The sequence below is a fragment of the Lolium perenne genome, chromosome 2, assembly GCF_019359855.2.
Source record: "Lolium perenne isolate Kyuss_39 chromosome 2, Kyuss_2.0, whole genome shotgun sequence".
Lineage (NCBI taxonomy): Eukaryota > Viridiplantae > Streptophyta > Magnoliopsida > Poales > Poaceae > Lolium > Lolium perenne.
This window is the reverse complement of record NC_067245.2, coordinates 3118025-3131071: the sequence shown is the minus strand read 5'-3', so window position 1 is coordinate 3131071 and position 13047 is coordinate 3118025. Positions and strand designations below refer to the sequence as shown.

Genomic DNA, 13047 nt, shown 5'->3' with positions numbered 1-13047 from the left:
AAGTAATTTTTTTGAATATTCCTGAAAATCAAGGATGATCAAGTTTGTACTAGTAAAAAAATGTTTAGGAACGAAATGATTCCCATGGTCTCCAGGGCAAAAAAAGACAAAATTATAACGAATATAAAGTGAATAGTATATGGTAATGGGGCGTTTCAAGTTTGTTTTTTTACCTAGGATACAATAAAAGTAACTTTCTAGGAAAATATTTTGTTTCAAATACAATACCTGATCATCTTTGATTCCCAAAAAAAATTATTTTTTGTAAAAAATATTGAGAGAAGTCCACTTTACCCCTCAAACTTGTCTCAAGGTTCAGTTTGCAACCCTAAAGCTTACTTTGGTTCAAGTTTCAATCTCGAACTTTAGAAACCGGTCAGAATACACCCCTTTCTCTATTTTTGCAACCTCTGCGGGGTTTTTTTTGCATGTACGACAAATTAACGCCTAAGTCAAAATATAACCGTATATGTATGTACTTCCTTGTACATGCATGCTAGGAGTACGAGTATGCTCCTCATATACCAAAATCAACGAATGCACATTTGTATGTTCTCAGTCAACAAGAGCATAATCTTTTCTCGTACCGCACATGTGAGATCTCTCAATACATGTACGAGTATGTTTAGTTAAAATACCGGAGAAATCTGGCTGATGTGTCTATAAATTTGGCTTAAACCAACTAAACGGTGAAAGGGGTGTATTCCAAACGGTTCTTAAAGTTTAGGGGTAAAACTTAAACCGAGTAAGAGTTGAGGGTTGTAAACTGAACTTTAGAACAAATTTAGGGAGGTAAATTGGATTTCTCTCAAAAAAATTAATATTTATTTTTATTTTTTCAAGTATAGAAAGTGTGTGGCACCGGAGAGCCAATCTGTATTTCCCGGCATGCATGGTGCATTGGACATGAGCTCAAACCAACAATTGCACATGATCCGCCATCGTACACCCACGATTTCCGGCTTCCGGGGCTCAACGATGGTCTATGCTTTGCACATGATCCGCCATCGTACACCCACGATTTCCGGCTTCCGGGGCTCAACGATGGTCTATGCTCTATCTCACTCGGCACTAGACACAACATGGTCGACGCATCAGACAAATAAGCTCAGCTAGCTCCGTTTAGAAGTAAATGACATGAGCCAACAGCAGGGGACTCTGCATGTCCCAATCATTTGGAACGCATCTTATCTGAACGGTTTACATAATCCCGAAGTTTTTTTGTTGTTGCAGATTTCCTATTTTCGAGTTCGCCACATTTGTATCTTCTAGCTTCTTACCGGTTCTTGCTTATCCTAATCTTTCTACTCTAAAATTACCCTGCATGTTATCTTTAATCACCGTTAAAGTTTGAAAAAGTGTATACGAAAAAATATAAACTTCTTCACTATTAAATGTATACGGTATGGATGTATATTTTTAATTGAGTTTAATAATATTGACTTAATATTGCGGATGTTGATTTTTTAAGTATAGTTGGTCAGATTTATAAAGTTCTTTGACAATTTAAAATAGGGGGAGAGAGAGAGAGAAAGAGAGAGTATTTGTTCCTCTTTTGATCTTTTCCTTCTTGACTTCCTTGTGACACTCTATTTATGTAGCAAAAGTTCTAGTTTGTGACATCCCTCCCTGTAGTGACAAGGTTTAAATTTTGAATTTGGCAGAGGTTTGTCCTCTCTCGCATTTATGGGTGTCTTAGGGTCTCTATATGGGTGGAGATGAGGATGGTGGAGATATTAACAAATGCCAGTGGTTGGGGTCCACACGCTCAGGAAGGTGAATCCGGTTGGTACAAATGCATCGCTCGTGTGAAGAAGGATAACCGGAGGGAGGTCCTTGACCACAAAGAAATGAGATGGGTACGAGAGTAGAGTATCACCATGCTAGGTGCAAGGTGCCTTTCCAATTGGGCGTATGCGCATACACTCGGAGAACTTGGTGCTACATAGGAGGCATGCACCTGGAGAACTTGAGACTACATAGGATGATGGTGCCTTGGCAATTGAGGGCGACATAACATGGTTGATGAGGCTTGGTGGTCCTCCTTTAGTACCAGGGTTTTGAGCTCCGATGTGATAACCCTTTTTTTTTTTACCTTTGTTAGTTGCATCTGCAATGACGATGGATAGGCAATTTTACCTTGTTGGAGGCGCTCCATGGAGTTTTCGCAAACCTTCTCTCAGGGTGAACCCGGAACCTGGTCTTCTATGACTGGATCTAGCCACGGTATCCTTCTCGAAGGTGTGGATTTTGGAGAACCTTTCTCGCACCCCATATATTGAAGTTGATGTAATTGATGTTGCATCAATTTTTTATTTTTAAATTTTCCTTGCTTTTTAATAAGTACAAGCATGCAAACTTTTTATGCGGAACTCTTTTCTATTCTATGCTAACACAACGATGAAAAAAATCGATACATTTTGAAGTTTGGAAAATGTGCATTGTGTACTATTACACATATCCACACTTCTTTTTGTAGCTTAGGAAACGAATTATGTAACAATGAGGTATACATTTGTAGTATACTACATAATTGACGACATCCACGATTACATATATCCACACTTTTTTAGTTTATTTTCCAAGTTTTAAAGAAAAAACAACTCAGTTTAGCTTGAGCGTTAAAAGGGCCCACTCCTCCAAACCGACTGGATGACATCCAATCGTAGTTTTTTTTCTTTTCGTAAAAAAAAAGGTCCGGATGACAATCTTGGTACTCCCACTATCTAATAATAAGTGTCTTAAATTTTTCTAGTTATGGATATATCTATAATTAAAATGCGTCTAGAATCTAGATAAAAGTGAGACACTTATTTTAGGATGAAGATGGGATCGTTTCTAGATAGAAATGACACTTACTTTAAGGCGTACATATAAGACTGGATTATTTCTAGACAAAAGCGAGACACTTATTTAGTTGTGTGGTGTCACCACCAAGATTTTGTTGTTGTAGCTGAAACTTTTTCCAGTTGTAAGTATGCAACTCAATATTTTTGTAGTTGCAAATGGAGTTGCAACTGGCAATTTTTTTCTAGTTTCAAGTGTAGTTGCAACTGATATTTTCTCCAATTACAAGTGTAATCGCAACTGATATTTTTTCCAACAATTGAGATTTTCTTCTTTTACAATTGTGGTTGCAACTAAGATTTGCCCCGAGATTTTCTCCAGTTGTAAGTATGGTTGCAATTGAGAATTTCTGCAGTTGCAACTGAGAATTTTTCCAGCTGCAAGCGGAGTTAAGAATTTTTAAAATGTACAAATTATGAAATGTTACCGAAATATTTATGTTGTGTGATTTTATATTACCTAATATGAGAGAGAGAGAGAATTTAACTTATTTGTATTTTTTAAATCTTTAGATTGTAAAAATAAAACATGAAAGGAACAACTATAAAGGATGTTGACATCATTTTACTAAGCTCTAAGCTAATTCTGAGTTGACTGAACCCTAGAGAAACCCTTGTAATATACAACATAATTGACGACATTCACTATTACACACATCCACACTAAAACGAACTCAGTTTAGCTCGAGCTCTAAAAAGGGTGCACTCCTCCAAACCGATTGGATAGTTGTTTTTCAATTTTTTTTTTGTAAAAAGAGAAAGTCTGGATGATAATCTTGGTACTCTCTCCATCTAATAATAAGTGTCTTAACTTTTCTAGATATGAATATATCTATAACTAAAATGCGTCTAGATAAAAGTGAGATACTTATTTTAGAATGGAGACTTTCTAGATAAAAATGACAGTTATTTTAAGATGTACATATGAGACTGGATTATTTCTAGACAAAAGCGAGACACTTATTTTAGAACTGAGACAGTACTATAAAAACGAAAATGATAAAATATAGTGAAGCATTACAGTCAGCAGCCTAAACTCCAAACTGAAAACTGTATCAGCTAAGAGAATCTCTAACAGAGCCCGTAACTCCCGCCGGAACTGAACTTTTCCGGTGGATTTACGGGTTCGGTCCGAATCGTGCGTAGAACAGAGCCCGAAAACATGGGTTGGCCCGTAAACGAAGTTCAGGGCCCGAGAAATCGAGCGGACGCCCCGTATTAAAAAGGGCCGCGGAGGGGAGTTCGGTTCGTAAACCCTACTCCACTCCGCCGCTCCTCTCCCGCCGCCGGCGCCTGCCTCCGCTCCGGCGAGCCATTCCAGCCCCTCCGACGCCGCTCCGCCGATTCGGCCACCACCACCCCTCCGTCCTAAATGGGGCGTGCAAGACGCGTGGGTAGGGGAGGTGGCCGACTCAGCAGCGGAAGATCAACTCGGCGTCCGCCGGGTGTACGGGCGGCGCCAGAGCGCGCCAGGCGGTCGCGCCCCGACGGCGCATGGAAGCGGGCCGGCCAGAAGTGGCCGGAGCTAATGGCGCACCTTCAAGCGCGCGCGGAATCGGCTGCGGAAGGAGAAGCGGAGGCGCCCCCCGCTGCCGGCGCGTGCAGCCCGCCGCTGCTGGCGCTGCCCCCGCGTAGCGATGACGATGACGACGCCGACGGGCCGCCTCTAGCCTGCGGGTAGGGATGGCAATGGATACCCATGACCCGCGTACCCGCCGGGTAAAAACCCAATAGGAGTACGGGTATGTGACAAAATATTACCCATGGGTTTATAAATGAGAAAATATTATACCCATCGGGTAGAGTGGGTACGGGTATGGGATCATAGAACTCATACCCACGTACCCATGTACACATCTAAAATTAACAAGCGGGCCATTGTAATATTCTAAACTACTTATTTTTTCCCTAATCATGCTTTCATGTTGCTAGGCTGAACCTCACGATTTTCGGTCTCACAATCATTGGTAGGTTAGTGAGGATTAAACCCCTAATTATGATCGCTTCACCTCCTGTTATTTTTTTTTGATCAATTTGATGTGTTGTAAGCGCGAGTATTTTTACCCGCGGGTACCCATTTACCCCGTCGGGTGACGGGTATGAGAAAACTTTTACCGGTTGACGGGTATGGGTACGGATGACGGGTAAGATTAAAGGTAACGGGTATGGGTATGGGATGGCTCTACCCGTACCCATACCCTGCGGGTGCCATCCCTACCCGCGGGAGCACCTCCGAGGCGGCGGCCATCAAGGTGGCGGCGCTCGTCGTCGCCTAGGAAGAGCCGGCGACCCAAAACCCTCCGCCTGCGACATTAAGCGTCCCGGTGGCAGTTTAGTCACTCCAGGGACTAAAAATCTAGTCTACTTAGGTCTCTAGTATGGAATGTAGGTCGAATATGCATGTATTTTGCCCCTATTATTGTAAATTATGAACGAATTCATCTTGATCAGATGAAATCGAGTGTAATCGCGACTTCTGATTTCCCGCGATGTTTGATTTCAGCGTTTTCGGTTCACGTTTTCGGTTTTTGTTCTGCGCCGTGCCTAAATCCGCTCGCAATTTGTTTTTTCGGAGACTGAACTCACTTTTTTCGGTTCGAAAAATAGAGGCTGTAATGGTTCATCCTTTCATTTTGCCGAGAATGCATCAGCGCGACCCTATCTCTATCTGACTATCTCGCCCAGTATGCCCTACGAGACCGGATTGTTTCTAGGCCCGCACACTAATGGCTAATCCTGCAGCTCAGCTGCTGCTTGGTCGAGTCATGACTCCGGCCAGCTCCTTATCGGCCCGGCACATGATTATGAACTCGACCATCACTAGTGTCTGAATGCATGCAGATCCCAAGTTCATGGTCCTGTCCTGGTTCCTACACAGTACGTAACCCAGCAGCCAGCAACAGTACGTGCATTCAAAGCCGTGCAATGCCAATTTTGGCATCTCACAATTTAGAGGCCAACCAGCCACCAGTACACATTTTTCACGTTCTCCTCCCTGATGGTTATCTGTCAATCTTTCGTAGGTGCAGTAAACTGGCCTTAACCACACAACCCAAATACTGCCTCGTTCGAATAAGTAACTCAGCTTTATTTCAGCGTGTAGATATAGATGTATCTAGATAAAATTTAATAGCTTATTTCCGAACAGAGGTTGTATTAAATATAATTAAGCAGTCAACTTATTCCAGCAGAAACCTTCCTCCCTACATGCCACATCAACATAGATTATTTTGCTGATCTCGAGTGCTACTCTTTCGGTGAGCAGATCACAAGTGTGCATCAAACAACTTGCTACTCTTTTTTTTTTGAGCATTCCCAATACGGAGTACCTTTTATTATAGTGCTAGGAAATTGCTCGGAGAATTGGGAAAAAAGGCCCATTGGGAACAAGTAGGAGGAGGCCTAAATTTCCCAGGCAATGCTTTCTGACTGCGGGCTACAGAGTGGGCCTTAGTTAGAATTGGGCTTAGCTTTGGATCAACGGCAACCTGATCTAAGCCGGCTTATGTTGAGTCCATGGGTTTGAAATGCTCCACATGCAAACTACACCATACTATTCTAAAAAAAACCAGACAAGGAGTTATCGGATCCCACCATTTGCCACCTGTAGCCAGCAATATCACTGCCTAAAAAAGCAATATCATTACCTCGCCTACGGCTGCCATATAAGATCATCTCCTATCTTAATCCTTAGAAGTCGTTTGGAAGCCAGGCTTTCATTTCGTTTGTAGCATTTTAAAATGAATACATGTATTCATTTCATTTATATTGTAATTCCAGAAATGGACACTTGTTTGGTTGCCATAGGAATTGCAAATGACAGCAGAATTCAATATTGAATTTGTAAATGGCTTCTATAGAGAAACGCAAATGACAGGTCTCAGCTTGGAATTGTGTTTACCCATAGCGTCATTTTGCTGGATTTCCTAAATGAAATGACAGCCCAATTCTGTTGCAACCAAACAGCCCACCTATGGAATTCCAAAATGAATTCCAGGATTCCAGACCCAAATGATGGATACCAAACGACCTCTTAGAGAGACCATGAGCTCGGTCCTAGTCGACACGCTATGGCAATCTAAAAACGCCAAGGATTATGTAGGTACTTTCCTAAGAGATTTAGAAAACAGCATCAGAGATTAAGAGTTTAGAAATGAAGATAAAAATGTCATACATCACGGTATTTTTTTTCACTTATGTAAAAAGTAGATAGTCATGGATCTCCTTAAACACAACGCGGTCTGAAAGGCATACAATGGCATAGCAGACTAGGTGGATAATTTCCGCGAACTTAGTTTTAGTGGTCTTAAAGCCTTGTATTTTCCTTTATGGTTGCTAACCTCTAGCACATGTAACATGTACGATTCTTTTATTAAGAGTTTATAAAATATAGTGGAAAAAACCCACCGTTCAACTTCAAAAAAAAATTGTGTACGTGTAGTTACTAGCAAACATGTGATGTAAATCTTTACATCGTGATGGATTCCTCATAAATTTACAGACACATGAATGCAAGTATGATTACTTGCATCGAATTGTAGCTACAAAATCATGCCCACTCTATTTCACATTTAATCACCATTTCTCGTGAGTTCACCCATAGGAAGATGTGCATGAGCATATAACACCCACCATCATGTCTTCCACCTTGACCTCCGAAAAATATTTTCTACCCCAAGGATTATGTAGGTACTGGCCTCCTTTTCAATTTCATGTCTATCGGCTCAATTGTCGAGCCACACCCATAGGAAACTGAACGCATGACCTTTGCCTCTTCGATCCTAACAATCCGTCAACACCCCATCGGTTGCAGGGCCTTATTCGTCCTGACCGTAACCGGAACAAAGCTGGCTAGAGATATCTAAATCATCATCACGATAGTGCATACGGCCGCAATGCAAAATATATGGTTATACATATATATTTGATATTTTTAAGACTTATACCAAGAATTGTTGAGGGTTTATACACACCCTATGAGGCTATGATTACCACAAGCTTGCATGCATGGCTCCAACGAATAGAACGAATGCTAGCTCATGCAACGAAAGCATATTCGACATAACCACCCTACAAGATGTAACTCCACTTGACAACTTGAGGTGAATCTGCTTATATACATACATCACGTACGACATATCAAACGCATCACACATGGATGCAACCACCACCCAGCAAACCTACCAACTCATATACAAACATCCATCCACATGTACGCGCGAACAGTACGTCAAACACACACCAAACTGGATAAGAAATAATAAGATTCCACGGCACATACATGCAGATCATGCACGGCGCGGCAGCTACGACGGAGCCGGGCTCACTGACTCCGGGACGGCTGCGGCCGGTACAGGGGCAGCGGCGCCGGCTCCGGCGGCCGACCTCTTCAGGAACTCGATGCAGTCGTCGACGGCATCGCTCGGGTACGAGTCGGCGTACGACGGGCTCATGCGCACCGACGCCGCTCTCGTCGGCGCCCCAGGAGCCGTCGTGGTGTGCTGCTGCTGGAGGCGGCCGGCGCCTGCCTTGGGCGACGTCGCCGCCGACAGCATCGCGAGCCGCAGCAGGACGTCGCGGACACGATCAATCACGGATACGGACGACGCCGGGGCTGGAGGAGCGCCTGCGTGCTGCCGTGGCCTCCGACGGACGCCGCCACCGCCGCGGAGCCTTGGGATGCATGTGACCGTGTTCGCCCTGAGGGGCTCGGCGGGGTGGAGGTACATCTCCGCCTCCATTTTCGGCGGCGCAGAGGTTCTTCGCTGTTGGAGTACTGTTAGGTGTAGCTCGAGCTCAGTTGGGGCGTATGGTTGCTTTGTCTCACTGCACATTCGGTGGGGGTTTATATACACAAAGTCGAGCACCGTTTGCTTCTCACGGCTCATTGGAAATTATTGTCTGACCCTGCAACTTGCTGAATCACATGTTGCATGCATGGAGTCATGCATGACCCTTATTCTCGGGAAGAGACACGCATATTTTATATGTATTGTACAGGCATATTGGATAATCTAAATTTTGTACACACTCTCGGACTCTATTGGTATGAACTAGGAAAAAACCCGTGCGTTGCTACGGGTTAACCTCTATTATATAATTATCGGGGCATGGAGATTCTCACTAATGAAATTTAGTTTGTTTTTGAAGGAACGAAGAAGTCCCCAAAAATTAGGATTGCTTTCATGTCAGGTCATCTTACCGCCGAGAATGATAAGTTTTGTTATTCGTCCGTTTTCCCTACATTATAATGCATGTCAAATCTCATTTTTTTGAAAGGTGTCAATGATGGAAATGTTAACATGTTGTATTGAGAAATAATGCAATGATGAATAAATCATGTCAATCTACAAAAGCAAACAACTTCATAGCTGCTCCCGAAAATTTCCGAGATTGTCCCCTCTTCATGTGTAAAGATGTAGAAGCTAAGCATGCTAAGAATCTTTCTAGATATTCCAATTGACATCAAATATTAACAACTTTGAAATAGTATTCCTCTGCTTTGTCAAGAACTTTTCGTTTCGATCATGTAGCAATGCTTGTGTCGAGAACTCTTCATTTCGACAATGTAGCAATGCTTGTGTTTCTCCCACCAGGACAGGTTTTCTTCGACTCAGATTTAAGGTAGATGTGACAATTTCCTGGTCTGCTGCGATATATGTCGGGTTCACCATCACGAATGATTCTTCGGATGGTAAGATGCACTTCAATTCCGGATTAGATGTAACTTGTTCTATTCTAGCTTTGTTTTTTTCTGAGGGCATACTTGTATATTTCTGTCTATCTTGTGCACATCTTTTTGTCCTTTGCTCGTGCTCTTTTATTTTATTTTGATGATAAGCTTCACGACGTTTTTCTAGCAAAACTTCATGTTCCGTTGGGATATATGACGGGTTCATCATGGCAATTGATTCTTTGCATGGTGTGCCGCGCTTCAATTCACGATTAGCTATGACTTGTTCTATTCTAGCTTTCTTTTTGTCAGGATGCATATTTGCATATCTCTGTCTATCTTGTGCACATCTTTTTGTCATTTTCTCCGGTTCTTTTATTTTGTTTTGCTGATAGGCTTCACGACGTTTTTCTAACATTTTCTCCTTTTCTTCTTCTGTGCATATTTTTGTCTTCTGGTCTGGCTTTTTTGTTTTCTTTTGATGATAGGCTTCACGACGTTTTTTCAGTTTTTTCTGCTTCTCTTCATTTGTCATCCGTGCATACCGCTCTCTATCTCTTTTCCTTCTCTCTTCTTTGGCATCCATGATTTGATATTGCAACCCAAATACCTTGCCTGCATAAGAGTTTGTATAATGTAAGTTTGAAACATGTTAATATCAATTAAGATGAAGCCAACACAACTTCTACTATTTTCTATTATATATTGGAACACGCGAGCAATGAGAAACAAATGCATAAAAAAGTAATGAAGGAACAATGCGTGGAATTATTCTTTATTTTCTCGGTTAGTATTTTTTACATCCAACTGGTCTTTTGTTCATATTCTTTTCTAACAGTCCAACCACGATGACATACATGTAGAAAAGAAATATGTTTTCATCCATTCATCTACTAAAAATATCAATTAAGATGAAGCCAACACAACTTCTACTATTCCTCTTAAACACCATAATACTATTTATGTGTACCTTTGGTGTAGCACGGGCGAAGGAAGTTCAGCCCAAGTCGGCAGGGTGAGACGGCGTCAATGCACAGGTGCCACGACGAGATTAGAAGCTTTGGGCGGTTCCTTGCAAAATCGGCGAGCATGTCGAGCACAGGCGGCGCCCGGCGAGATTGCATGCCAATTGAGATTGGACTCAAGGCCTTTTAACACGGGCCGGACGATGAGATTGGATGCCAATTGAGCTCGGTTTCGATTCTGTTTCCATCTTGAGGAAGCTCGAGTCCTTTTCATATACATGCACTCATGGGCTGCATCAGCGTCGGTATCGGAGTCAGAGCAGAGCGGTCGTGCCGGATGGTGGGAGACAGAGGATTCCTTTAATCCATGGATGCGAGCAGTGCCCACGATCCCTTACGTTCAATTAGCTCACGGCACATACCACATACATAGGGTCAGAGGATACTTAGGCAACCATATCTTTCTGAAACCAATCAGCAGTATGGGTGTTTGTTGATTCCACGGTCAAAGCAATGAAGCCTCGTTTCTTGATGCACCACACCTCGACGCACATGAACATGTGGCCGTTTACCTGCCTACCCAGCATATTGTCCATTTGTTCATCCTCGCGCCCCGGCCGAGCGGCAGTCGGCCGTGCCGCCCATCGTCGCACTCGGCCGACGGCCGTGCCGCGTCCAGGTAGCTCATCCCAGAAATTTCAGTTCAAGGTTCAACTCACTCCGCCACTCCTTCCTCGGCTCCTCGCACGCATACGTGTGTTGGCAGGACGACCCCGAGCTCGCCGGACTCATAGTGCCGTTTTCCTTTCTTACGGTGCTGGCTATACCTGACGAGTGACGACTCCTCCCGCGTGTGCACTGCCCGGAGCTGGCGTCCTTCATCTCTCAGTTCCAGCCGGTCGCGCCCAACGTCGCTCGTCGACCTCCCTTCCTCTCTTAGTTCCAGCTAGTCGCGCTCGCGTCCCACGTCGCTCGTCGACCTTGGCCTCCATGGCATCCTCTGCTCCGACGGTCCGACCTGCTCCACCTCTGCCTCACACCTTCCCCCATGGCCAGGCTCAACATCAGGCCGTCGCCAAGCTCCGCGCCCTCCCCTGACGCGTGCGAGCTTCCGCCCTTCCTTGCCGTGATTGTGGCCATGGCCCCCAAGTACGCGACGCCTCAAGCCCCGCCATGGTTGCGGCAAGGGCCGTCTCCGAGCTCCTCCACGGCGCTGGGCCGGATCGGAAGGACGCAATCGGGGTTGAACGGGACTTCAGCCGAACCTCCCTACCCTGATGCACTTGGTCAACACGAGGAGAAGGAGGACCCATAGGAGGTAGGGGAGGGCCTGGGATCCAGAGGCCGGGGCTCAAGATTCTTGAACACGGCGGTCCCGTTCCACTGGCCAGAGGGAGTTGACGCCGCCGTTGGCCGGAGATTTATGGGGAGAACTTGCAATCGATCTGTGGTTTCGGTGGAGGATCCAATCCTTTTTATTGCCTTCGGTTTTCCAAACGGGCTAAGCTAAACGTCGAATCTGTATCATCATATGATAGTTCGTGTTGGATACGGGCGAGGCCACCAGAGCTCGTCAAGCGCACGCGATGCAAACCGAACACAGGCGCACGCGATGCAAACCGAAGACAGGATGAACGCGTATAGATGGTCGGACGAAGGCGCAATATGTTGGACGAAAACGGACCAAACCACGGAAACGTTAGCTCCTTTATTATTAGGTATAGACTAGCAAAAGTGCCCGTGCGTTGCACCGGGAGAACACCGAAAGTTGGTACCATTAATTTTTATTAAATATTTTTTAGCCATGAAAAATTTAATCACTGGAAATTCCAATTTTCTTGAAGGGGCTCGTCTACCGAAAATATATCTTGATGGTTTTTATATACCGATACGGAAAAAAAGACTAAGAAGAGACCGACATGGACAACATTTTCTTCATGGTTTATTTATATTTATTTAGTCAAAAACAATAGTATGTCGTGACTGCTCAAAGCGCCTAGTACGATTAACCTCAGTGTGATCAAGAGTCAATTAATGTAGCAATCAGAGAAATATCAAAACAATTTATCTTCTATCAGTTCATCATGTTTAGCCCAATAGAAAAGCTCCAAAAATGTCAAAAGAAAAATATAAGTACCCTCTTTGTTTACTCATAAAATCTTTGTGGTAGTTGATTAGGTTCTTGTTAGAAATTACACCTTTTTTCTCAACATAGAACGAAGATGTAGCCCAACTCGTTTCTTTATTTCACCCCAAATAGAAACATATCCCAGCAAGTGCCCACTGTACAGGATACATGAAACCTATCTTGCCAAATCGCACGCTCCCAGTAGCCATGGCGGCGGCAGCTCTAAGAATAATTACAGTCCAGACTCCGCATCGACCCAACCCAGTGTAGAGTGGTATCGCTACGACGGCGGCATATCGGCCTAGCTAGAAGATTACGCAATCACACTGGTGATGTGCTTGTCTCGAGTCTCAGACATCAGCGTCACCGACGGCGCTAGACTCCACGACGCTCCCCGGCCTCAGACGCACCTGCATCTTCTTGTAACCTTCCTTA

General features: G+C 44.0%; 1 protein-coding gene across 1 annotated transcript; it reads right to left on the bottom strand.

Annotated features, from left to right (window-relative positions):
• Positions 1-7886: 7886 nt before the first annotated feature.
• On the bottom strand, positions 7887-8683 carry LOC127329611 (uncharacterized). Its single transcript, XM_051356102.2, has one exon. The coding sequence runs from the start codon at positions 8678-8680 to the stop codon at positions 8153-8155; it is 528 nt and encodes a 175-aa protein (XP_051212062.2). The 5' UTR covers positions 8681-8683; the 3' UTR covers positions 7887-8152.
• Between the last annotated feature and the right edge of the window lie 4364 nt (positions 8684-13047).